The sequence below is a fragment of the Nothobranchius furzeri genome, chromosome 9 (assembly GCF_043380555.1).
Source record: "Nothobranchius furzeri strain GRZ-AD chromosome 9, NfurGRZ-RIMD1, whole genome shotgun sequence".
Classification (NCBI taxonomy): domain Eukaryota; kingdom Metazoa; phylum Chordata; class Actinopteri; order Cyprinodontiformes; family Nothobranchiidae; genus Nothobranchius; species Nothobranchius furzeri.
The window spans coordinates 74,536,233-74,560,599 of record NC_091749.1 but is presented as its reverse complement, the minus strand read 5'-3'; the positions used below and the strand labels follow the sequence as shown (position 1 = coordinate 74,560,599).

Here is a 24,367-nt window from a genome sequence, read left to right as displayed (position 1 = left end):
GGGGCATGGGAGTTTGCCCAACCAATCCACACGTGCTTTGTGGATTTGGAGAAGGCTTATGTCCGTGTCCCCAGGGGCACCCTGTGGGGGACGCTCCAGGAGTATGGGGTGGGTGGCTTTCTGTTAAGGGCCATTCAGTCCCTTTACCAGAGGAGCGTGAGTTTGGTCCGCATAGCCGGTAGTAAGTCGGACCTGTTCCCAGTGAGGGTTGGACTCCGCCAGGGCTGCCCTTTGTCACCGGTTCTGTTCATCACTTTTATGGACAGAATTTCTAGACGCAGCCGTGGTGTGGAGTGTGTCGAGTTTGGTGGCAGGAGAATCTCGTCTCTGCTTTTTGCGGATGATGTGGTCCTCCTAGCTTCATCCAGCTCTGACCTTCAGCTCTTGCTGGGTAGGTTCGCGGCCGAGTGTGAAGCGGCTGGGATGAGGATCAGCACCTCCAAATCTGAGACCATGGTTCTCGACCGGAAAAGGGTGGCTTGCCACCTCCGGGTCGGGGGAGAGGTCCTACCTCAAGTGGAGGAGTTTAAGTATCTCGGGGTCTTGTTCACGAGTGAAGGTAGGAGGGATCGGGAGCTCGACAGGCGGATTGGTTCGGCGTCTGCAGTGATGCGGACGCTGAGCCGATCTGTCGTGGGGAAGAGGGAGCTGAGCCAGAAAGCCAGGCTATCGATTTACCGGTCAATCTACGTCCCAATCCCCACCTATGGTCATGAGCTTTGGGTAATGACCGAAAGAACGAGATCGCGGATACAAGCGGCCGAAATGAGTTTCCTCCGTAGGGTGGCCGGGCTCAGCCTTAGAGATAGGGTGAGGAGCTCGGACATTCGGGAGGGACTCGGAGTAGAACCGCTGCTCCTCCGGATCGAAAGGAGCCAGTTGAGGTGGTTTGGGCATCTGGTCAGGATGCCTCCTGGACGCCTCCCCGGGGAGGTGTTTCGGGCATGTCCTGCCGGCAGAAGGCCCCCGGGTCGACCCAGGACACGTTGGAGAGGTTACATCTCCAATCTGGTCCGGGAACGCCTTGGGGTCCTGCCGGAGGAGCTGGTGGACAAGGCCGGGGAGAGGACGGCCTGGAGCTCCCTAGTTGGGATGCTGCCCCCGCGACCCGGACCCGGATAAGCGGAGGAAGACGAAGACGAATTTCCAGCTATTGCCTGGAACCGGTGCCAACCACGTCACGAACGTGGGATTAGCCATCCAGTTACTATTAAACTTACACTTCCCCATGGCGCAAGCTCCCACTAGCTTAACCAGCTAATGTGCTCATCTAAAAATATCCCCCTTACACAACCAACTGAATGTGTACGGTTCCGCTTACGGCAACATCATACACAAAAAATGCTGAACACTAACTAGAAATTCACAAAAATGCTATAGAAATAAAAGAATCTTGTTTACTGGGTCTTTGGTAATTTAAGACCTTTGGAAACTGGATTTAAGGATTATTTGTCATTTTTAAGGATTTTTAAGGCTTTAAATTTGGAAAAGCTAATTTAAGACTTTTTAAAGACCCGCAGATACCCTGTTTCTAAACTTAAAGAAATTGAGTTAGCCATTTGGAAAAATGCTTCAACGTTAAAGTTAAAGTCCCATTAGTTGTCACACACACAGGTGTGTGTGCGAAATTTGTTCTCCGCATTTGACCCATCCCCTGGGGGAGCGGTGAGCTGCAGACACAGCCGCGCTCGGGAACTATTTGGTGGTTTAACCCCCCAATCCAACCCCTTAATGCTGAGTGTCAAGCAGGGAGGCATTGGGTCCCATTTTTCAAAGTCTTTGGTATGACCCGACCAGGAATCGAACCCTGATCTCCCAGTCTCAGGGCGGACACTCTACCACTAGGTCACTGAGAAAGGTGAAACACCCAAATCTTTTATTTTTCTGGTGCTCAGAAACAGTCTGACCAGAGTGCTGCTGCTCACATCTCCCAACTCCCACAGCGGATCACACAGATGGTTTTAATAATCGCGCCTCTGTCCATCGTAGGGCTAGAGGCGTTTTTTACACACCCACTGACAGAAAACCTGTTTGTAAAACAACAGTTAAAGTTTGGAGGGTTACAGACGTGTGAAGAGGAACTCTAAGAGGCTAATTACAAGTGTGTTTTAGTCTCACAGCACGTTGATGACGTCGTGTCAGTTAGGAGAAATCTGAAAGCCTTTGCAGCAGGTGACCACGGGTTAGATGTCCAACTAAACCCTGGAGGTAATTAAAGTAAGGCGGCGTCATGTCGGCTGTGGCAGTGGGCGTCCACCGCGTCGGTGTCAGCTGAGTAAGAAGGGATGGAAACAGAGAGAAAGACCCTCCCCAGCCCCGCCTCCATCGGTACCTGTCAGGGGTTTAGAAGCGGAGTCCTTTCCTCTGTCGGGACCCGATCCAGTTACAGAGCCCTCGTAGCTAATGCAGTCATAACAAAGCAGAGCTGTTCAAGGATAAAAAGAAAAAATAGGCTTATAAGAGAAACGGGGCTAAAAAGGTAGAGTCACGGCTACTTCTACTGTCTGCTCCAGAGCCAGAGTGTTTGAGGGAACAGCCCTGTTTGATGTTATGGCTGTGTTAGCCATGCTTAAGCTCTCAGGTAACAGACGCTGCCCGCCCCTGCATGCACCTGCACAACCCCCCACCCACGAGCAGCTTGCTACTGACTTAGCCAGGCAGGAGTTGGATCAGAACAGCAGCCTGGGAAGCAACGGAGGGGTGCATTAGAAGGATGCAGCTGCAGAACCGTCAGAGTCAGAAACCCAGCAGAACTTTCGTTAAAGCTGGAAAACACAGACTTGGTTAGAAAAGCAGAGATGGAGCAGGTTTTGGTTTAGTTGTGTTAAAAAGTCCACATGTCTGAAAAAGCCGTTGGAGATTTAAACACAATCAGAGCGTTTGCAGGTTTTCTTCAAAGATCAAAGGAACAAAACTATTCTGTTGTAATAATCTGCTGAATCCTAACAGCATATTTATGTCTGATCCGCCCTAGCTGCTGTAGGAGGAACTGGTCGTACCTGCAAAGGCTTTGGAAATCCTCTCCTTCTTCCATTCCCAGGGCTGGTCGTACTCCTCCGGGGGTCGCTCGTCATCCTGGGGCAGTCGACTCTCTCTGGGACAGCGTAGGCGCTCGGGGTCGGACTCGCCTCCGTTCTCCGTCGGCTCGTACGGCGTGTCGTAGAGGGGGAGCTGCCGCAGAGATCCTTCCTTTGAGCCCCGACCACCTGACCTGATCTCTGCGATGAGAAAAACACCCCAAGGTGACCATTAATGAAGGGAATGAAAGCTCCTGAGATGTTCATGCAGCCCACCAGCAACACTCTGGAAACGCAGAGTGGTGCTGGCATGGCTCGGAGGACGTGTGAGGAGCTGTGTAGCATCCAGCAATGATCAGTTTTAGGTACTGTTTGACCATTCAACATCCGGTCAACATCTGGTCAACATCTGGTCAAAAAGGAGACACAAGACTGCATGTGTTCCCTTTAAATTGGCCTGCCTTCATGCCATCAGCTGGAGCTCAGAGTCTCTGCAGCTGAACACAGATAACAACATGTCAACATAACATTCTCTCCTCAAGGTCCAATCTTTCAGGTCTTCATGCCTCCATATGAGGAAAACTGGCAGCTGGGATCAGTTGCTACGTCGAAGAATGATTTCCTAAATCAGATATGAACTTCTACAACTTATAAGCTAGATAATCATTAAATAAACGTTTGTTTATTGCTACTTATAATAATTATAATATAATGAAATGTTTCATTAATCTGCTCAATGATTGAAGTGTGAAATGAATGTTATGATTACAGTGATAGAAATATGTTTCTGCATGTTAATATGACGAGGTCATCACCATTTGCACTCGCACAAGAACAAAGTAAGGTTAAGATAAACTCCATCCATCCATTTTCTTCCAGTTATCCGGAGTCGGGTCATGGGGGCAGCAGCCTAAGGCGAGAGGCCCAGACTTCCCTCTCCCCAGCCACTTGGGCCAGCTCCTCCGGGGGAATCCCAAGGCGTTCCCTGGCCAGGTGAGAGACATAGTCCCTCCACCGTGTCCTGGGTCTACCTTTAGGTCTCCTCCCGGTTGGACGTGCCCGGAAAACCTCACCAGGGAGGTGTCCAGGAGGCATCCTGACCAGACGCCTGAGCCACCTCAACTGGCTCCTCTCGGTGTGGAGGAGCAGCGGGTCTACTCTGAGCCCCTCCCGGATGTCTCACCCTATCTCTAAGGGAGAGCCCAGCCACTCTTCGGAGAAAACTTATTTCGGCCGCTTGTATCCGTGATCTCGTTCTTTCGGTCGCTACCCAAAGCTCATGACCAGAGGTGAGGGTAGGAACGTAGATCGACCGGTAAATCGAGAGCTTCACCTTCTGACTCAGCTCTCTCTTCACCACGACAGACCGGTACAACGCCCGCATCACTGCAGACGCAGCACCAATCCACCTATCGATCTCACGCTCCAGCTTTCCCTCACTCATGAACAAGACCCCGAGATACTTAAGCCCCATTCCCACCTGTACCGGGTCGGCCCGGGCCGGGTAGCGTAGGTTGTTTACATATCTGGGTGGCCTGGAATTTTCCCGGGCCAACCAAGGCTCATTCTCGGCCCTCTTCCCGAGGGGTACTGCTTCAGGCCGACCAGGGCCAACACGCCCACTGCTGACAGCAAATTCACACCTTCCATTAGAGCAAGCCTCTGATTGGTGGGTAGAATCAGCCCATTCACACCTTCCATTAGAGCAAGCCTCTGATTGGTGGGTAGAATCAGCCCATTCACACCTTCCATTAGAGCAAGCCTCTGATTGGTGGGTAGAATCAGCCCACATGGGCTTAAGACAAGGATGTGTGGAATCAACCGGGCCAGGCTGGGGCCGACTGGGGCTACCCGGCCCGGGCCGACCCGGTACAGATGGGAATGGCCCATTAAACTCCTCCACTTGGGGCAGGACCTCATCCCTGACCCGGAGAAGGCATTCTACCCTTTTCCGACTCAAGACCATGGTCTCAGATTTAGAGGAGCTGATTCTCATCCCAGCTGCTTCACACTCGGCTGTGAACCGCTCCAGCGAAAGCTGAAGATCACGTTCTGATGAAGCCAACAGGACCACATCATCTGCTAAAAGCAGAGACCTGATCCTCAGGCCACCAAAACAGATGCCCTCCACACCTTGGCATGTAATTTAAACTCTGACACATAGATAGTCTTTTACCCCAGTCAGAGCCTTCGCATCAAAGAAGGCGTGTTTCTGAGTTTCTCTGCAACATTTCTCAAACCTGTCAACCTTTGGTTGGCTACGCAAATCATAACATGAGATCCTTAAAACTGGATCACTCTGGGTGATCTCTCAGTTCTAGAGAACGCTTCAGACCGGCCATCTGAAGCAAAAACCTCTTTAACCATCAAAGATTTTGACACGTCGTCAAAACTGTTTTGCACCTGCGAAGCTGATAAGCAACAGTTCCTGCAGAACAAGCTGATGTTGATCAGACTCCTTTAGAGTCCCAGACGCGCAGTTCCATCCTCTGTTGTGACCTGGAGACAACTCTAAGACCGGTCTAGTAGTGCCGCAGTTCTTCTACGGACCTCGGTGCCTGGAAGTCCGAGGACTTCGACATTACGGATCTATCACGAGGGTCTTCGAGTGGGTTTGTAGACATGACAGATAGCGTCTGATGTGTTTTATAATAACCGTTCATACATCACATCTAGTTCCATCCATCACAGTAAATGTTAGTTAACTTGTCATGTTTTAGTTGTTGGTAGAATAAATTCCTACTTTTATAAACCTGACTCTTTCCTGAATCAAAACTAAGTGTGTACAATCTCCTAATAAAGCAAGAATCCTAGAATCTTCTGATAAACACACAAAGACCAGGCAGGGTTGATATTCTTTATTTAGATAGAGTATCATAGCTTATTGGTCATAAGTTAAGGTAATAATAATAATTATTATTATTATAATTATATATATATATATATATATATAGTACTCAATTTACCAAACCCTACAGCTGAAATAAAGAGCAAAGACACACAGACGGGCCCCCATCAGATCTGGGGTGACACATAATAAATCATAACTTATTAAGCATAAGTAAATAATATAATTATACATATAAACAAATAATGTTTTCATGATTTTGGGTCAAACAGGGATTAACCAGACATCACTTTTTACAACTTAGAGCCCTGCTGCCCCTTCGGTCCATTCTCCAAAGATGAAGAGCAAAGGAAGACCCAACAGGAAGTCCAGAGCGGAAACACGGGAATACTCTTCGGCGTGGACAGATCTTTATCCGTCATGGGGGCGGAGCTCAAACTAACGTACGCCTCATGGTTGATCTTCACTCGGCACAGAAGGAGCCCCACGTTTTAAACTACGGTGCAGCTTCAAGAAGATGAAACAGCAAAGCGTGACTGGACGCTTATCCGAGCTGCCACTTTCAAAGTGTCCACATTTATTTTTGACCGTAAACATAAAAAGAAGGACGTCTCGGGAAGAGAGCTTCTGGCCGCTGTAGCTCTGAGATATCTACGCCCACGCAGGAGCCAGGCTTATCTCCAACACCTTAAAGGTGGTGGAGAAGGTGCCTTCACTCTAAAGCAGCACTCGGAAGGATGAAAGAACTTTCTCCATCTCTTATTTCATGAATCCGTTTTACATCACTGGACCCAAACTAAGATGCACCCCCACCCCACCTCCTTCCTGTAAGCAGGTGAGAAAGACCTGACTGCTGATGAAGCAGCGTGCCCTTGGGAGCTCTCCTCCACCTGCTCCCCCGTCCTCCTCCCCTCCCCCCTTCTCCTCTCTACCTCCACTTACATGAAGTTGCGAGCTGTCTGCACCATTCCTCCAGGGCCATATGAAGCCGTTAGCACCAGCATCGTTACTGAGCAAAGCAATGTGAAGAGAATGAAATATTACGCCACGCTGCTGCAGAACTGCCTCTTAACTCAGGGGAGCTCTTGCAGAACAATGAGCAATGCGTTGAGCCTATTGGAGCTACCTGCTGCTTCTGGTGGAGGGTGGGTGGAGGTGAGGCTCCCAGGTCCCACATCCCAGTGTAACCTGCAGCCTTTCATCTGTGCAGTTAAGACGTTATATCATCAGATTGTGGCATGATTAGGCGGTTGCTCCTCTGCAGGGAAACAAATCAGGGTAGAAGTCTGGTGGAGGGAATAAAAATGACTCCTGCATGAATCACTATTTTATTTGATTAAAGAGCAAGTCACCCCCAAATCAACTTGTTTTCCTGATAAACTATATAGATGCGTGTCTAATCGTGCTGCAGACACGTGTAGTCAACAGTTAAGCACTTTAGTGCATCTTAGTTAAAATTTAAATTTTCAGCCTAAAACTGTCAGTGTTGTGCCGTCGTCAGGTAAAAACTCTGCTCTGCATTTGAATTTAAATCTGCCATCGCTATTGGCTAAGAGGTACCCTAGAACGTTAGCTGGTACCATATGATGTCACAATGTCGTTGTGAGCCTGTGTGTGTGAGCGTGTGTGTATTTGTTAGTGGCTCCGCCCTCTCGGTCTGCTAGGCAACAGCATTTGTTGCATTTTTCAAACAGGAAGTGGGAGTGGAGTGATACTCTGGTAGGGGGTGACTTGCTCTTTAAAATAATAACGCAAGGTTAAACTGATGGTGCTGTAAAAGGTTATAATGGTGACATCTGCATGCAACATGTTACATTTACAGAATTTGGTTTTAAGGTGGAAAATCCATGTTAGCTTGTGAGTGCTGAAGGTCACAAACCCTCTTTCTTCAAACACAGGCTGTTCTGTAGTTCGTTTAAAAATATCTTTGGCAACAAAACACAAAAAGGATGAATCAGACATTTATTCTAGTCTTTGAATTCACTGCAGCTGAGTTTTCCCTCCAAATCATTAAATTATAATAAATGAATTATTATTAAAAAGGATCTTTGGGATGAATCTGCAGGGCTGGCATCAGAGAGGCGTGGAAGAATCACGCTCAGAACCAGAACCGGGTCATCTCTATTCAAACCAACCAGAACATCAGTTTGCAGCCATGTCCTTGCTGACTGGTTTCCCTGTCTTGTATTCAGGGTTGGTCCAGAATTCCACCCTTAAGGAATGTTGGGTAAAGTGGGCGGGGACACATCTGTCCAGGAGCATTACAGGAACGTGGGATTGGATGTCAGAACACAGCTGCAGTCTATCGTCTGTCCTTTACTTCCACCGATGTTGGAACAGGGTCAGAGGTCAAGCACCACACCCTCCCTTCATCTCCCTCTCCCCTCCCCGGATGTTTCTCCGTTCCTTCCCAGATGCCGAATTCCCATTTTAGTCCCAACCTCGCAGCTGCCTGCAGCTCACATTTGGGTTCAGATGTACACTCTTGTTGTCACTCGTGTTCTGGAGATCATAAACGCCGACCACAAAGAAAGAGGACGCCCCACCCCGACAGGTTTCAGGCTAACCAGAACCATGTGACCCGGCTCGTCTGTGGGGGTGCAGAACCTTCTGCTGAGAACCAACCAGCACTTGGACTCAAATGAAGATGTGACATAATGTTGGTTTCCATGGAAAAACCTTTAAAGAAATCCAGCATTTGTCTTCATGCTCAGGATCCAAAAAGCACATAGAGCATAAACATGAGTGTTCAGGATGTACCACAGTAGCGGACAGAGCTCTGGATCACATAGAACATAAACGTGAGTGTTCAGGATGTACCACAGTAGCGGACAGAGCTCTGGATCACATAGAACATAAACATGAGTGTTCAGGATGTACCACAGTAGCGGACAGAGCTCTGGATCACATAGAACATAAACATGAGTGTTCAGGATGTACCACAGTAGCGGACAGAGCTCTGGATCACATAGAACATAAACGTGAGTGTTCAGGATGTACCACAGTAGCGGACAGAGCTCTGGATCACATAGAACATAAACGTGAGTGTTCAGGATGTACCACAGTAGCGGACAGAGCTCTGGATCACATAGAGCATAAACATGAGTGTTCAGGATGTACCACAGTAGCGGACAGAGCTCTGGATCACATAGAACATAAACATGAGTGTTCAGGATGTACCACAGTAGCGGACAGAGCTCTGGATCACATAGAACATAAACATGAGTGTTCAGGATGTACCACAGTAGCGGACAGAGCTCTGGATCACATAGAGCATAAACATGAGTGTTCAGGATGTACCACAGTAGCGGACAGAGCTCTGGATCACATAGAACATAAACATGAGTGTTCAGGATGTACCACAGTAGCGGACAGAGCTCTGGATCACATAGAACATAAACATGAGTGTTCAGGATGTACCACAGTAGCGGACAGAGCTCTGGATCACATAGAGCATAAACATGAGTGTTCAGGATGTACCACAGTAGCGGACAGAGCTCTGGATCACATAGAACATAAACATGAGTGTTCAGGATGTACCACAGTAGCGGACAGAGCTCTGGATAAAATCAGAAACATTAGCAGCTGCATCCAGTCCAGCTAGATGAATCCTCCTCATCCAGACGCTCCTGACTCGATTGTTTCTGCTGCTCAGGAAACTGACTTCATGTCTGAGAAAGCAGCCGAGCTAACCCCGCTTTGATTGGGAGACGCTGAGCTTGTGTTTGCAGCACAGGTTAACTGCCACCCGCTCCAGCCCTCGGAGACGACGGGAAGGTGTGGGTCTGATCGGGAACACCTCCGGTGAAGGACTACGTCACTTCACATCCCTGGAAAACAACGTGTGCAGAAAACAAGCCAACTTCAAGGACTCGCCAACCACATAGTTCACAGTCAGATACGTAAAAAGATAACGTGATTGTAGGATTGATGAAACTGGATTCACTTTGTGTTTTTTTTCAAATGACATAAAGTTCAAGTTCATTAGTCATCATCATCAAGTTTCCCTCTGAGAAGCTATAATCCAGCTGAGCTTCCCAGATGTTTACGGCAAGGAAAACCCTTCGACAGCCTAGGTGTGAACCTTCATTACAACACGGCGACGCAGAGCGCTTCTAGCTTCATCAGACGCCGTCTACAGATACGGAGTGTCAGTCACAGAGCTGCTCGCTCCTTGACCCGCATCGGTCATCGAGCTCAGAGAGAGAGGCTCTCGCTTATGGCGGCCAAAATTAAGACTACTGCCCAGCAGCAGGAGGCTATATGAATTCTGAAGCAAACTACCGACCTAATTAATGATAAGCTGGCGTCGGTAACTGAGAGGCTGGCGCTGCTTACTGAGAAATAGCACCTTTACCAGCGTTACTACTAGATACGCTAGGGACTAGCAGCCCTCGGCTGGTCATTGACTGGTTCACACACTCCCTCTGCTGTCTTTTAGCATGGATAGGCTAGCGTTAGCCTGGATGGGCTGGTGTTAGCGTTGGAGAGGCTAGCCATTAGCGTGCCTAGGCTGGCCACTAGCTGGATTTCCTACCCCCTTGATGGACCATTAGCATGGATAGGCTAGCGTTAGCCTGGACGGACTGGTGTTAGCGTTGGAGAGGCTAGCCATTAGCATGTCTCAGAGAGTCACTAGTCAGCTAGTGGCCAGCCTAGGCACGCTAATGGCTAGCCTCTCCGAAGCTAACGCCAGCCTATCCATGCTAATGGTCCGTCGAGGAGGTAGGAAATCCAGCTAGTGGCCAGCCTAGGCACGCTAATGGCTAGCCTCTCCAACGCTAACACCAGCCCATCCTGGCTAACGCTAGCCTATCCATGCTAATAGACAGCAGAGGGAGTGTGTGAACCAGTCAATGACCAGCCGAGGGCTGCTAGTCCCTAGCTTATCTAGTAGTAACGCTGGTAAAGGTGCTATTTCTCAGTAAGCAGCGCCAGCCTCTCAGTTATCGGCGCCAGCTTATCTTTAATCAGGTCGGTAGTTTGCTTCAGAATTTATATATCCTCCTGCTGCTGGGCAGTAGTCTTAATTTTGGCCCTCATACCACGCCATACTCGCTCGCCCCAGACTGATCCCAACAGACCTGCTGGAGAAAAGTCACAATAAGCAAAAACTAAACAAGCTCTCCGTCTCGAAGTCACATCTTACTGCAGTCCTGAACTCAGGTTTGGGTCTCAGCCTGGTAAAAATCCTCACTTGTTGTTGCTAGCAGCCATGGTTGTTCCTCTATGAGGAGGAGGAGTCTGACTCACCAGGCCTGTGGTGGCCCCACCCGCCTGTCAGACATGCATGTATTTATACTTATATTTACATTTATAGGACATCTGCAAGCCAAGAGTCAGAACTGTTCTCTTCACGTCTGGCCAGGAGAGGAGTATTTCTGGCCGTGTGCTATTTCTGGTTTACTCTCTCTTAGAAATGATGTTCTGTGTCTGCTGCAGGCGGGTTCCTGACAGAGACATAAAAGAGTTTGATGCTCCCGGGAGGCAGGAGGCACCTTCATCAAACAAAGCAGACATTTATCCAAATGGGGAAACAAACAAGCAGCATGTTTGGAATCAGAATCTCGACAGACCGTGTAACGGCTGCTTTGTTCACGTGTGTGAAGATAAATGCCTCCTTTTCCCAGAAGGCCAGAGGGAAGAGGAACTGAAGACATGAACATGGATTCATTCCTTCAGCGGAACAGAAACGGACCCTAAAGAGAGCAGAAACAAGACAAGTGGGCGATGAAGGAAGTCGGCCAGACAACCCGACAGAGGCAGAGCGTCTCAGAGACGGCGAGGAAGAAAGGAAAAAGAAACAGAAGTAAGACAGGAAGTTGAAGAGAAACATGGAGACGGGAGTCACCAGGAGCTCGAATCAACTCTCTCTGGCTTGTCAGGATCCAGGCTCTTGTGAGGTGAACTCAAAACATGCACTTTAAAAACACTCAGCTGTTTTTCTAAAGGCTAAAACGACCCCATGTTCCTGTTCCAGCCGGAGGAGTAAAAGTACCGAGCCGGTACCGGTGTAGCAGTTCAGCTCTGGACCAACTCTTACGTCCCGGGTCGTCAGGAACGAGCAGCACAAACATCCGAAGGGAAAAACCGATCAGGAACGTTAACATGCTGACTTTCCTCTTATCATTAATAGGATTACTAACAGCGCCTGGCAGCAGAAGGAGGGACTCTGACTCGCTGTGTGACACTAGCACAGCCGCACGGCCGCTGCCACCGATCCCCAACACAAGCATACCTGCAATTACAGCTCTTTAGGATGGAGGTGAAAGCTGATTAAAAGGAGACGGATCGGGACAGCAGCTTGGAAAAATGCCCATTTCCCTACACGACTAACGCGGTTTTCCCAGGGAATAAGCAAAGGAAGGCATCCTCACTCGGTGACAGAAAGCACGGACATGATCTGCTGCAGACTTGGGTTACGCTGCAGCAGTAGAAATCCCATTTGGACGAGTCAGGCACAAAGACGCTGGCAGCTTTTCTGCACAGAGAATGACTTCATGTGAGGCGGTGACAGGCTGCCTGGATGCTGCTGCTGGATGCAGAATGCCTCACAGCCAAGTGGGAGCCCAGTGATTTTCCTGCAGGCTGCAGATCTGGGCTGTGCTCGTTCCGTAGCTGTTGTTCCAGTGCTGAGATAAGACTGCTGCTGGATTAGAGACGAGTGCACCCAGAGTTCAGGTTCTGAGCTGCAGCAAAGAGAACACTGGGATGGGGTTTAGAAAGCAAACGGTGGGAAGAGAGGAGATGAAGAGGAGGAAGAAAGGAAGGAAGCAGCTTGAGTCGGAGGGTGCTGCTGTCACGATGCCTAATCTGCTTGGGTGGTCGCAGAGGAAGGATGGTGACACGTGGACATGCCTATGATGAATAGCCTCTTCATGCTGCCACACCAATGGGGTCAATAGCCCATTAATGGTGGAGGGCCTCCAGCAACAGTCAGCAAACACCCCGTCGCACCTCTTCCTGCTTCAACCTTCAACTCCCTCGGGAATGTCAGATCTCCTCTGCTGGGATGAGAGGATCCCACAAAAAGGCCCAAAAACACAAAAGCAGCAATCCAGCAGCGACTCGGGTCCAACAGGGTTATGAACAGAGATAGTCCGTTATGTTTCAGAGCGATGTAAAACACGCACCATAACAGTCCCTGTTCTTATAAAATCTCACACTGAAGCTCGTCTCTGTTTTTGGGTAATATTCCAATAATCTCTCCCTGCAGGAAAACACGTGACTGCATTAATCTACAGGAAGTGAAGGGGCATCCCTTCTGGTCTCGGATCAGAGCTGACAGACACTTCTGCAGTCGTCTCTCATTAGCACGGATGGATGTGTGTCGAGAGACGAGCCTCTGAGATGCTTTTCTCACAAACTGGGTCGTAAACGGAGGACAGCAGCCAGTAGTTTTGTTATGTCAGCCAGTGTGAACTCTGTGTGACCTCCGTTTTACTCAAGACGGTTTGAAACGACCGCTTAATGCCACTGGTGTTCATTAACATCACATCTGTGGCTCTTCATGAGGCATGAAAAGCTGAAGATGAAGCTGTGAAACATTAATATTCATAAAAACTTCAGGCTAGAACAGAGGAGAGAGAGGCTGGAATACTGAGCATTGATTTGTCTTTTTATCCTGGTTGGCGGCTTCGGCGTTCCTTCAGGATGTGCCCGTCCTCGGGGAGAGGCGTGTCACAAAGGCAAATAGTACTCTGACATTTGTGACCTTCACGTGAGTGCTGCTGTCTGGTGGTCAGCGTTGCCTGCATGATTTCACATGCAGAGTGTAAATAAGGCAAAGGTGGGTGACGAAGCTAAGCTGCTAACGGTGTTAGCATGAGTGTGTGATCTGATCCCAGTCAGCGGCGTCTGGGAGAATGAAACAAAAGCCGTCGCTGTCGCTCGTCCGTCCTATGAGCTGCTGCCACATAATTCAGCTCAGTTTATTTATAGAGCGCCAAATCACCAAAGAGTCGTCTCAAGGCGCTTCACGAAGTGTGACATAAAGCCGTTCACACCAAACGGCAGAATTAGATCAACATGATGAATACTTTTGGAGAATACTTTTTATTTTGTCGAAAAAAAGCCATAAAAGTTATTAACATGAAACACGCTGAAAACCAAAAGACTAGACATTAGTTCAGAAAACGTTTTTACTAAATGTGATTTCAGGAGACAGTTTCCTGTCTGACTCTAACCTGCAGCCCTCTGCTAACTAAAACCAAACGCCACTGCTTACCTGCTTTTAGCTGTTATGCTAGCAGTTAGCTTTTTCAGTTCGCCGATCGTCAATAAAAAGCACAAGAAGACGAAAAAGCAAAAGTTTGTGTTTCCTGTTGGCATCATCGGAGCCTGGAAGTAAAAGTAAGAGCGTGATGTCTTTGGAGGCGAAGCAGAGCTAAAACCAGAGCGAACATCGGCGCGGCCTACGCTACGGGAGCTAAAGGAGTCTACTAAATCACAGCCTGATGGTGACCTGGCTTTGCTGCTAATGGACCTGTAAGTAATAATATTTTTGGTCCACAAGTCTAGATCTTTTTGCCTTGTGGTTTTAGTATTAGTTGGCTTATGTTAGTGTTAGCTTGTTGTTAGCGCTAGCTACAGCAGGCTGCTGCAGGGTTGTTTATGACCGTTGTAATTCCACCTTCAACCAGTAGGGCAGAGGAGCGGGAAACTGCTCTGTGTTTAGCCAACTTGTGCCTCAGTAGCTGTTGCTGACTAGGCTATGACTGTCGGTGACTTGGAGACACAAAACTGCATCAGAACATGCAGATGTAGCTGACTCGGTTCGTTTCATGTACGGTCTGGTTTTGTGGAGACCACGACGTGACTGTTGTTGCTATTTATTTACCCTCGTTTGGTACCAAGTCTGCTCGCGTCACATTTCTCAGATTTTAACTTCTTTGAGTTTTAGGCACCATGACACGAAGGCTCACGGCTCCCAGGAGGAAATGGAAATGTTTTCAGATGTTTTGGAGCTCCTTGAGAAAGCAGTTTAAAATGTGTCACACACCCAGACTCTGTCCCTAGTGTCCCCTCCAGTCCTGCAGACACAAACGAGCATCTGACATTAAACAGAGCCAGCGTATCAGATATGAGGCTCAGACTCATTCAGACAGAAAAACAACTCGAGGCTCCGTCGTTGTAGTCTTTAGATAAGATGAGAACAAGAGCATCCTTATATAACACGATTAGCATGACCCACTTCACCCCATAGCTGGTCTGGCTGAACCAGGTTTGGTCTCTGTGCACCGAGCGAGCGAGCTGCAGAAGACTCGACTACGCTGCAGCCTGTCGGTGCGTGAACATGTTCGTGGTCTGCTCTCTTCAGTTTCCATTACTTCAGACCGCCTGGAGAGAAATCCTGATAAACTCCAGTCAGATCTTCCAGTTTTCTCCAAGCTGATTGAATCTGACAGGGCAGATGGAGCCGTGCAACAGAGGAACATGAAATATGACCTTCCAAACAACTACGCCAAGATGAGCTGATGCAATGTACATTCGCTCACAATCTTATGTGCAAACAAGCAGACAAGGCCCATCCTGGATCTGATTAAGGTCACACAAGACGGAGCTATCAGAGCTGCTGTTCTCCCATCACCCTCTTTTATTGTCATTGATGGTTCACCACATGCAGATGCAGCCAAGGACTGGAAGAAGGAAACGGTGCAACAGCAGATGGCCATTTGCACCTTCAGCACAACGGTGACTCCAAACACAGAAGTTATGAAGCAGAAATCCGGACCCGACAGAAATTCAATTCAATTCAATTCAAGTTTATTTATATAGCGCCAAATCACGACAAGAGTCGTCTCAAGGCACTTCACATAATAAACATTCCAATTCAGGTCAGTTCATTAAGCCAATCAGAAATAATGTTTCCTATATAAGGAACCCAGCAAATTGCATCGAGTCACTGACTAGTGTCAGTGACTATACAGCAATCCTCATACTAAGCAAGCATGCAGCGACAGTGGAGAGGAAAACTCCCTTTTAACAGGAAGAAACCTCCAGAGAATAAAAGAAAGAAAAGCCCAAAATGAAAAGAAGCGACGTCAAAATCTACGAGCTCCCATTGTGGCTTGTTTTTACCATCAGTGTTGTTACCATGACCACCACCATGGACGTAGCTTTGACTTTAGAGGTGGGGGGGGAACAACCGGCACGAGGACCGGGGGGTAAAACTACAGCCTAGAGGCTCTTTATGCAAAGTCAGGAATGCAGAAAAGTTGTTTACTCGACTTTGTTTTTCAACTCGTTATTTTTCATTCCTACTCACGGTGACCGTTTTACACCAATAGTCGCGCAGGTCGGTTTGAAAAGAGGACGAGAGTCCGTCTGCGTTTCTGAAGCAAGAGGACGAAGAGTTCCTGAGGTTTGTCCATATCCTTTCTAGACGTGCTGCCACCTGGCTGCACCTAATGACCAAACACACACGATACACACACACTGAAATGTTAGCGTAATGTGGCTGGTATTAAAACCCGTGTAGCTGATGATGTAACCCTGTAGATGCACTCCCGGGGGTGGGATTCACGGTGTAACTGCCTCTGACTCGGTTCTACGAACGTGGCTAGCCGGACAGCCCTCCCAGTCACCATGGTAACACATGCTGGAGAACAAACCTGCTCCGTGGCGGGCTAGCAGCTAGGCTAGCTGAAGATTTATGAATACGATTGGACGAGGCGTGACGTCACCTTTTTCTTGTCAGCAGCTAGCAGCTACGAGGTGGTGAATTAGCGCCACCGCTGGCTCACAGCGGTAGCAGCAGCTGTGTTCTTCATGGCTAAATTATTCATGAATGTGGAGTTAATAATTATAACTACAACTTTAATTATAAATCAGCTTTGGTCTGGGATGGACCCATATCACTAACATGCTGTCCTAGTGCTCCACCAGTGTCTGCTGAATACAGCGTAATGTTGTTTTGGGACGGTAAAAAGTGCCGGGGACATATTTACTTACCCAAAAACACCTCCATGTCCACGACCGCCTCGCTGCAGAGGAACATGAATTACATCTCGCCTTTCATGAGAGATTTGTGTTCATCAGGGTCCCAGAGCTCAGAGCAAACACATCAAACCCCGTTTTTATTAAACCACTCGTCAGTCACCTTATTCTACAACCACGACGTTTAATCTCTTCCTCCAGCTCTGGCTTTTCATTCCTGTCATGAGCGGTTTGATTGACACGTCAGACATCAAAATCTAAATCTTACATCCCTTCCCTGATCCGACAACACTGCGTGGGATGGTGCACTTGTGTTCTTTGTTAGAATTTCATCAGCTGTTGTTCATCACAGAGCTTTAAATTTCCCGAGGACAGCTCGGACGTCCGCCCCGGAGGACTCCACGGGACGACACGATGGCCAGACGCCACCGTTTCCATTGGAGACGAAGCAAACAGCTGAATCCATTCATGGGGTTGGATTTTGTGACGTTCACAAAGAGATGAGCTTTAAAACAAAAACACATCCGCGCCACAACAAGTGATGAAACAACCGCATGGTTCTCGCCGCCGTCTAATTTGTTGCATTTGCTCGGATTTAGGAGCCGTCCCACAAAGCTCAGCTCATCAGACGCAACGAAACCTCCTGAAGACACCAAAGGAAGCGACCCGGGGGCACGCTGCAGGAAACGAGCTGCTGAAACGTTACAACGCAAACACAGACTCTCTCCCCTACGACGTCGGTCATAAAGCGCTTCACGGGCCTCTGATTGATATTGTGTAGGGGTTGCTAGTTTGAAACCTTTCTGCTTTATTCCTCAGAGGCCTCGGCTGGACGTGCTGTTGTTCCAGAAGCTGGGGGTGAGAGAGTCACTGGCGTTAGCGTATTTCATTAGGACGTCTTTGATCCCGGTAGGAAACATCAGACATCTGCAACACGACTCTAATTTCAGTCTCGGGTTTGTTCTTTCTGCTCACACATCTGGTCAGGTGCTTTTGTCCTCCGGGGTTCGCAGATCATCTCAGCTTTTCTTCAAACAGACAATTATTCCCATGTGGTTAGCGCTGATAATAAGGAAGTGGATAGACTCTCCTCCCCTCAACATGAAACGATTACGAGACAAAAGCTAAACGTGCATCAGTTCCCTTCCTTCTGGTTGGGTCCAGGAAGGAAGCTCACACATGCCCAGCCCCAGCGATACTCTCCATCCCCTCCTGGTGTTGGTGTTCAACAACGGATCATACAGCCAATTCCCACATTGGGGGTCTCAGGCCAGAGAGGTTAAACGTAATCTCTTTGGCCAGCTCTGGGTCTGCCCTGGGCTCAGAGGACGAGCCTGAAAAACCCCCAGAGGGGGGAAACCTGGAGCCATGCCACTCAGATGCAGAGTCGATGCATCCACCTCCGTTTAAAGCCGAGAAGCTGCGTCTCTCCACTCTGTCCAGCTCCGCGGAGGAGGCTCTCTTCATTCACTCTTCCTATTGGTCATCACCCGAACCTCGTGACCATCGGTGAGCTACACGCCGACGACAGAATCCGTAAATCAGGAGCTTTGTTTTCCAGCTCACCAAGGCGGACTGGAGCCACGCCCACATTACTGCAGATGGAGTTCTGTTCCCTCGGTCCGTCAGACCGTCACCCACACACAAACCTACAGACCCCTCCCAACCCAGAGGGAGAAACCCGTTTCTGGTCAGGAACCACAGCCTCAGACTCTCGTTACGGCCACCCACCCTAACCCACGTCTAACTCACCTGCAAACAAAGCCAACACACGCCAGAACAAACAATCTACCTTATTACCGCCCAGCGCTCCGCCGTAATCAGGGAGTGTATTGTGCACAGCCCCACGCTGGAGTTTATGATGCCTCTCAGCTGGCTGGACGCCTGACAAGTGCTTACAGCTCATCACATGGGCTTTCTCACCAAATCTGCCAGCAGCAACAAAAGCTCACCACTGGTTGCTCGGGAAATTCTGCCAAACACCCGTCAGCCTGCCGCTGATGTTTTATAGTAGAAGTCATAAAAACCCAGCAGCTCTGTGGCTGAACTCGGGAAAGGCGGAGTCACTGCTGCAGAGCACCTATTAACATGGGCTGGAAGTGGGCTGTGGAGTGGCGTGGCGTTCCCATACACCATGCATTCAGGAGTCAGAGATCCAGTAAAGAAACACCGATGCCAATAAAACTGGATGATGCTGAGTGAGTCATTTTGCCTCATCCACTTCCCAGATCCAACAGCCCACAACGGCCACGGTGGGAAACGGTGAAGAGAGCAGCGCGCCGTAGACCGATGATGTCATAAAACTAAATAAAAGACATGCTTGTTTAAACAGCGTTCAACAAAAACACCTTTCTATCAGGAAAACCGTCTGAACCTGTTTTAGGAGGAAAGGAAGCTGCTTGAGAACGTGAGCACGAAGTAAAGATGACTTCCATCGTCTCATTCCCGTTTTCCTCCGGACTGTAATCATCATCCGTGTGGTCTGGCTGCCTCCTTCAGCCTCGGCTGGAATGTCTGCACCATCGCCAAAACGAGGATGATCCCGATGATCGCACAGACCGAAGCTTGTTCTGTAATCAGGACCTGGAGCTGGTGTTCCGGGTTAGGAACGTCGGTGTCCATTCCCTCTCTACGTCACGCTGTAAAAAAACACCACACTGCTGGCTGTCCACAATAATTATTCATCCACACAGCACACAAACGCTAAAAGCATCCTCCCAGCGGGCGAAACCCTCCATTACTGAGGTTTAATGTCACATCAGGGCTTCACGAGGCCACAGCCTGGTATTCAGCACACAGAGCAGCGGCGAGCGGGAAGCGGATTCCTCTCCTCGTCCAGCTGCGTGGGCGCCTGCCGTCGTACGCGTCTATATTACAGAAAGGTCAGCTGGCCCACGCACCAACAGGAGGCCCGCACCTCCATGTACGCACTGAAGGGCACAGAGGACTGCTTGAAACCCACGCCAGGAAGCACAGAAGGAGTGTACCAAGTTCTGGCGAGCACGTGCTCCCACGGCGATGTTACCCACGTTCCACCACCTCCTCACCACTTGCCAAAGCTGGGCTGACGAGACCCCTCCCGCCAGGAGCTGCCAACACATTCCTGCCCACAGCTGCTCGCCCACTTCCTTCAGGGAGCACGCACACACACACTCATGAGGTGGCTGAATGTCGGACCGTCGTGATCTCTCCGCTACGTTACGTCGTGCCTTTAACCTCTCAACAAGTGTAACTCGGCTCTGCTCTCTCTGAAGAACACAACACCCTTTTGCTGAGCGGGAAGCGCCAGACAGGAAATTAGGCAGAAGAAGGAACGCTATCGGAGCAATCGGAGTAGGAGACTTGCTTCATACCGTGTGCGTCTACTGGACTATTAATGCTCAGGTGTGCTGAAAGTGAGAGGAGTGTGAAAACATGAAAAGGAAATTCCAACCAAACTAAACACTTTCATGGAAGACCGAGGCTCCAGGTCTGTGGGTGTGGAAACGAGGGCGTAAGAAGCCTGACTTCTTGCACTTCCTGCTGAGACATAGGAAGCTTCCAGAATCCTGTCAGGAAAAGGAGGGGCTGCTTTGATTTCCCTTTGCATGATGCAACCAGAAGAAAAACTAAAGTTTCTGGTTTCTACGTCTCAACTGTGTGATTATTAGTGAAGAGTGAGGGTCAGCAGCTTGGCTGTTCTCCACACTGCAGACAGACGGACAACGCTGGGAACGTCGCATCTCCACGCTCCCCGTGTCCGGACATGTTTCACTGCTGTTGTGTAAATCCTTTTGGACGCACGCCGGATGATGTGGCACCAGCAGATGCATTCTCTGCTGGCTGGATGACCTTTCCAGCGGCAGTTTTCCAAACAGGCAGCTGGCTCTGGATCGAGCCGCGATAGGATGCAGGAAGGAGAGAGGAAGACTGGGCTGAAAATGTTAAAGATTCCCAAAACTCATGAATACAAATGTAACTAGAAGCAACAGAGGAAGCTGCTGTTGCAGACGGTGGGGTTACTGCCCCTGCACACCCGCCCGCCTCCATTATCAGGATTCATCAGCCGCTGGGGAGCATCTCCCCCTCCCCCGGCTCTGTCCTGAGTCACTATGGATGCTGTAATGCCTGCAGGACAATTTAATTAGAGAAGAGGCCTTTGATCACCATTAAGACTTACGATTCACGACCTAAAAGGGTGATTTATCCAAATCAGAGCCAGCTGAACGGCAGTGGTGGATGAGGTGTCTAGGACGTTTGCTGGAAGGTGACACATGGTGCCTTAGGAGGAAACAGAGAGGAGCCTTGCATGCTTTACTGCAAAAGCAGAGTCCAGGAGGATTAATGAGACAGCCTTGCTTCGTTCTGGTGTTTTTGTTTTTGTACCCAACATAAATTCTGGTTAAACATCCATTTGTTGGTCCTCTCACCCTAATTACACTATTTTCTTTAGTAAACAGCAGAAAGAGACCAAATAAATCAAAACGAGCAGCTTAGCAGCAGAGTTTGAAATGGGAACAGCGTCTAGAGGAGTCTGTCTGTGCCGTGTGAAGTCTTTCCAAGACGAAGGAAATTTGTGAAATTTGATAACAAGAAATGAGACAGAAAGTAAAAAGGAACAGTGAAAATGCCAGGAAGTGAGGTAGAGCTGTTTGTGGACGGCTCTGAGAGCCAGCCGACCCTCCGTTGGCATGGACTCTCGGTGCCGAGGCGCAGAGGGGAACCAGAGGTAATTTGTCCACTTGTGTGGATATCCCACCATCTGCTGCACTGCAGAAAGCCAGAGGCACCTCCACTAGCCTTGGTGTTGCACACAAATGCTAAACATACGCCAGCAGGCAGGACTGAAGTCCAGCTTCCTCAGAAAAAACCCAAAATCAGCTGATGGAGGAGTCATTTAGGGCCACCCCAACCCTGACCCCCACAACTCTCATGTAGGTGAGTCTCTGTTAGAAAAGCAGGAAAACTTAAACCTCATTTTTAACAAAGTCCTCTTCAGTAAAACATATATTTAGGATCCAGTCTTCTCCAGAAAGATGGTACATAAAATATGTTCCCACTGATCAATGAGAGGGCCCAACCCAGAACCCGACAAATCTAGAAGATTCCCTCTGAAACAGTCCTGATTATCATGACTCAGCGGCATCAACCGTGACCAGCAGCCTCCGTCCGTTTAAAGAATATCAAACTAAATTTAGACGCAGAGGTGAGCAGAGCCCTTTATACCAACTTAAGCAACCAAGCCCAACCGGAGTCAACCGTGTCGGTTAGGAAACATCTCATGACCTACGAAGTGGACTTTTAGAAACCAAACCAAAGGTTACATCTAACCAATGAGCTTCTAGAGTCACTGCATCCAAGATGGCTGCTACAGCCAACGGGAAACTAAAGAACAGCTGTTAGCAGATGCTAACTGCTAAATGACTGAACTCAAAAGAGGCCATTTAATTCAAGATGGCCACCACAGCTAATCAACCCTAACCAACATCAAACAGCACCATCTGGGTTCATTCCGCCGGTCTGGAGCGGGGAGTCATACTCATCACACACTAGGAGATCTTAGGATGCTGTGTGATGCTGTTTAAACGTCCTTATGTCAGCTAGAGCTCCACTTATGGTGTTATTCTAAACTTTGCAGGGGGGGGGGGGGGGGTGAAATTCGGATTCCCTAATGAGTTATGCGGTTTTTATTCCAGAGTCTGCTGAAAATCTCTGCAGCGTCAAACCTTAAACCAGCCTCATCAGCCTGGCGGTCCTCCGTATCACCGTCGCCTTCTGTCTCACTCAGCACAACCGCTCGTATCCATCTTCAGGTGACCTGCTGCCATTCTGGTTTTCATTAACCAAGTTTGGCTTCAAAAAGCACCAAAGGCGCTTCTGGACAACCCACCGCTCAGAATATCTGCTGGAGCCGGCTGTAGAGGCCAGTTTAGGGTGAGGACTCTAAACACAGATATGAGCTCCAAACATTCCTGTCAGCAGGAGTCCAGACCCGAAATGTCACACAGAAGCAGCTCTGTGAAGCATGGTGACTATCTTTGGGCTCACATCTCTTCCATTACTCCTCCAGATCCAATCACCGAGCCCAGCAGCAGTTTCTCCAGCTGCGAACAATTAGCAGACAGAAAGCCTCTTAAGCGCACCGCCGGATCAAAGACCGGCCCGATTCTCCGATAAGGAGCAACAGCCAAGCTTTCCCTGGCCAGAGATGGAGCAACGGAGAAGAAATGAGCCTAACTCAGAAACCACGGGTGCAAGCCTAACCCCACCCGCATCGAGCCTAACCCCACCCGCATCGAGCCTAACCCCACCCACATCGAGCCTAACCCCACCCGCATCGAGCCTAACCCCACCCACATCGAGCCTAACCCCACCCGCATCGAGCCTAACCCCACCCGCATCGAGCCTAACCCCACCCGCATCGAGCCTGACCCCACCCGCATCGAGCCTGACCCCACCCGCATCGAGCCTAACCCCACCCGCATCGAGCCTAACCCCACCCGCATCGAGCCTAACCCCACCCACATCGAGCCTAACCCCACCCACATCGAGCCTAACCCCACCCACATCGAGCCTAACCCCACCCACATCGAGCCTAACCCCACCCACATCGAGCCTAACCCCACCCGCATCGAGCCTAACCCCACCCACATCGAGCCTAACCCCACCCGCATCGAGCCTAACCCCACCCACATCGTCGTAGAGAAAGGGTTATCCATCGAGGCTCTAATGTTAAATCTAAAAAGTTTGCCCCCCATCAAGAATTATTGCTTTTAATTTCCTGGTTATTCATAAGAATAGAAACCCCAAAGAGACGTTTGACGCTTTATCCCCAGATGACCTTAGTAAAGGAGAAAAATGGCATTTTAATGTCCGGTAGACAGAAATACGTCCCACACATTAATGGGACAACCATGAGCTATCAAAGGCTAAACCCTTTAGCGTCATGAAGCTCAGGTGTTGTAGAGAAGAGTGGGAAACGAACAGGTGGGATGAAAGCAGCACTCGCTGACATTTGGCAGAGCGGAGTCCAGATCCCGGCTCCATAGAGTCTCTAGAGTATTCCGACAGAGTATTTGATGTACTTTGGACTAAAAGGTACTGCCACAGGACAAAATACTCTTTAAAATTTGTACTTGTAATCAGTGGTCAGTTTTGGACGCTGCGAGGTGAATTCCCGGTCCTGGGAGGGTTTTCCGTACAGTTCTTCCTAATGAATTGCTTTTAAAACCTCCCGTCTGTTTGATGACGTTGAGACATTTACCTTCAGGTTGAACCTGATCAGAAAGAGCTGATTGGTCACGTGGGAAAAGAAGCAGCTTTTCGTTTTAATCAGAAACTCCTACAGCGGCTGCAGACATCATGATGATCCTTCTGGAGGACGAGGTCGTCTCACGCTTTAACCGGAACATCCGAGTCGGCTGCAGACGCTCGTCCTGAAGTTTAGCTCATCGTACTTTATTGTGTATTCTGCATGCAGCCAACCTGAGATCACCTTTGGGTCCAGATTTGCTGAAGTCTTGCTTCAGCAAAAGAAATATGCAAATGTGGATGTCTGTTAGTGATGAGCATCAGCTGTTTAAGT

The 24,367-nt window shown here is 49.1% G+C and overlaps 1 protein-coding gene across 9 annotated transcripts in view; it reads right to left on the bottom strand.

Annotated features, from left to right (window-relative positions):
• Positions 1-24,367, bottom strand: part of LOC107381282 (SH2 domain-containing adapter protein F) — a 176,046-nt gene that overhangs the window by 40,966 nt on the left and 110,713 nt on the right. For 6 of the 9 annotated variants that reach the window (XM_054731884.2, XM_054731883.2, XM_054731882.2 and 3 more), the window contains 2 exons: positions 3,000-3,218; positions 2,333-2,425 (listed from right to left, as the gene is read on the bottom strand). In XM_054731884.2, coding sequence (XP_054587859.1) covers positions 2,333-2,425; positions 3,000-3,218 — 312 coding nt within the window. The remainder of the gene's footprint in view (positions 1-2,332; positions 2,426-2,999; positions 3,219-24,367) is intronic. The other 3 variants (XM_015952874.3, XM_015952873.3, XM_015952876.3) reach the window with 1 other exon arrangement.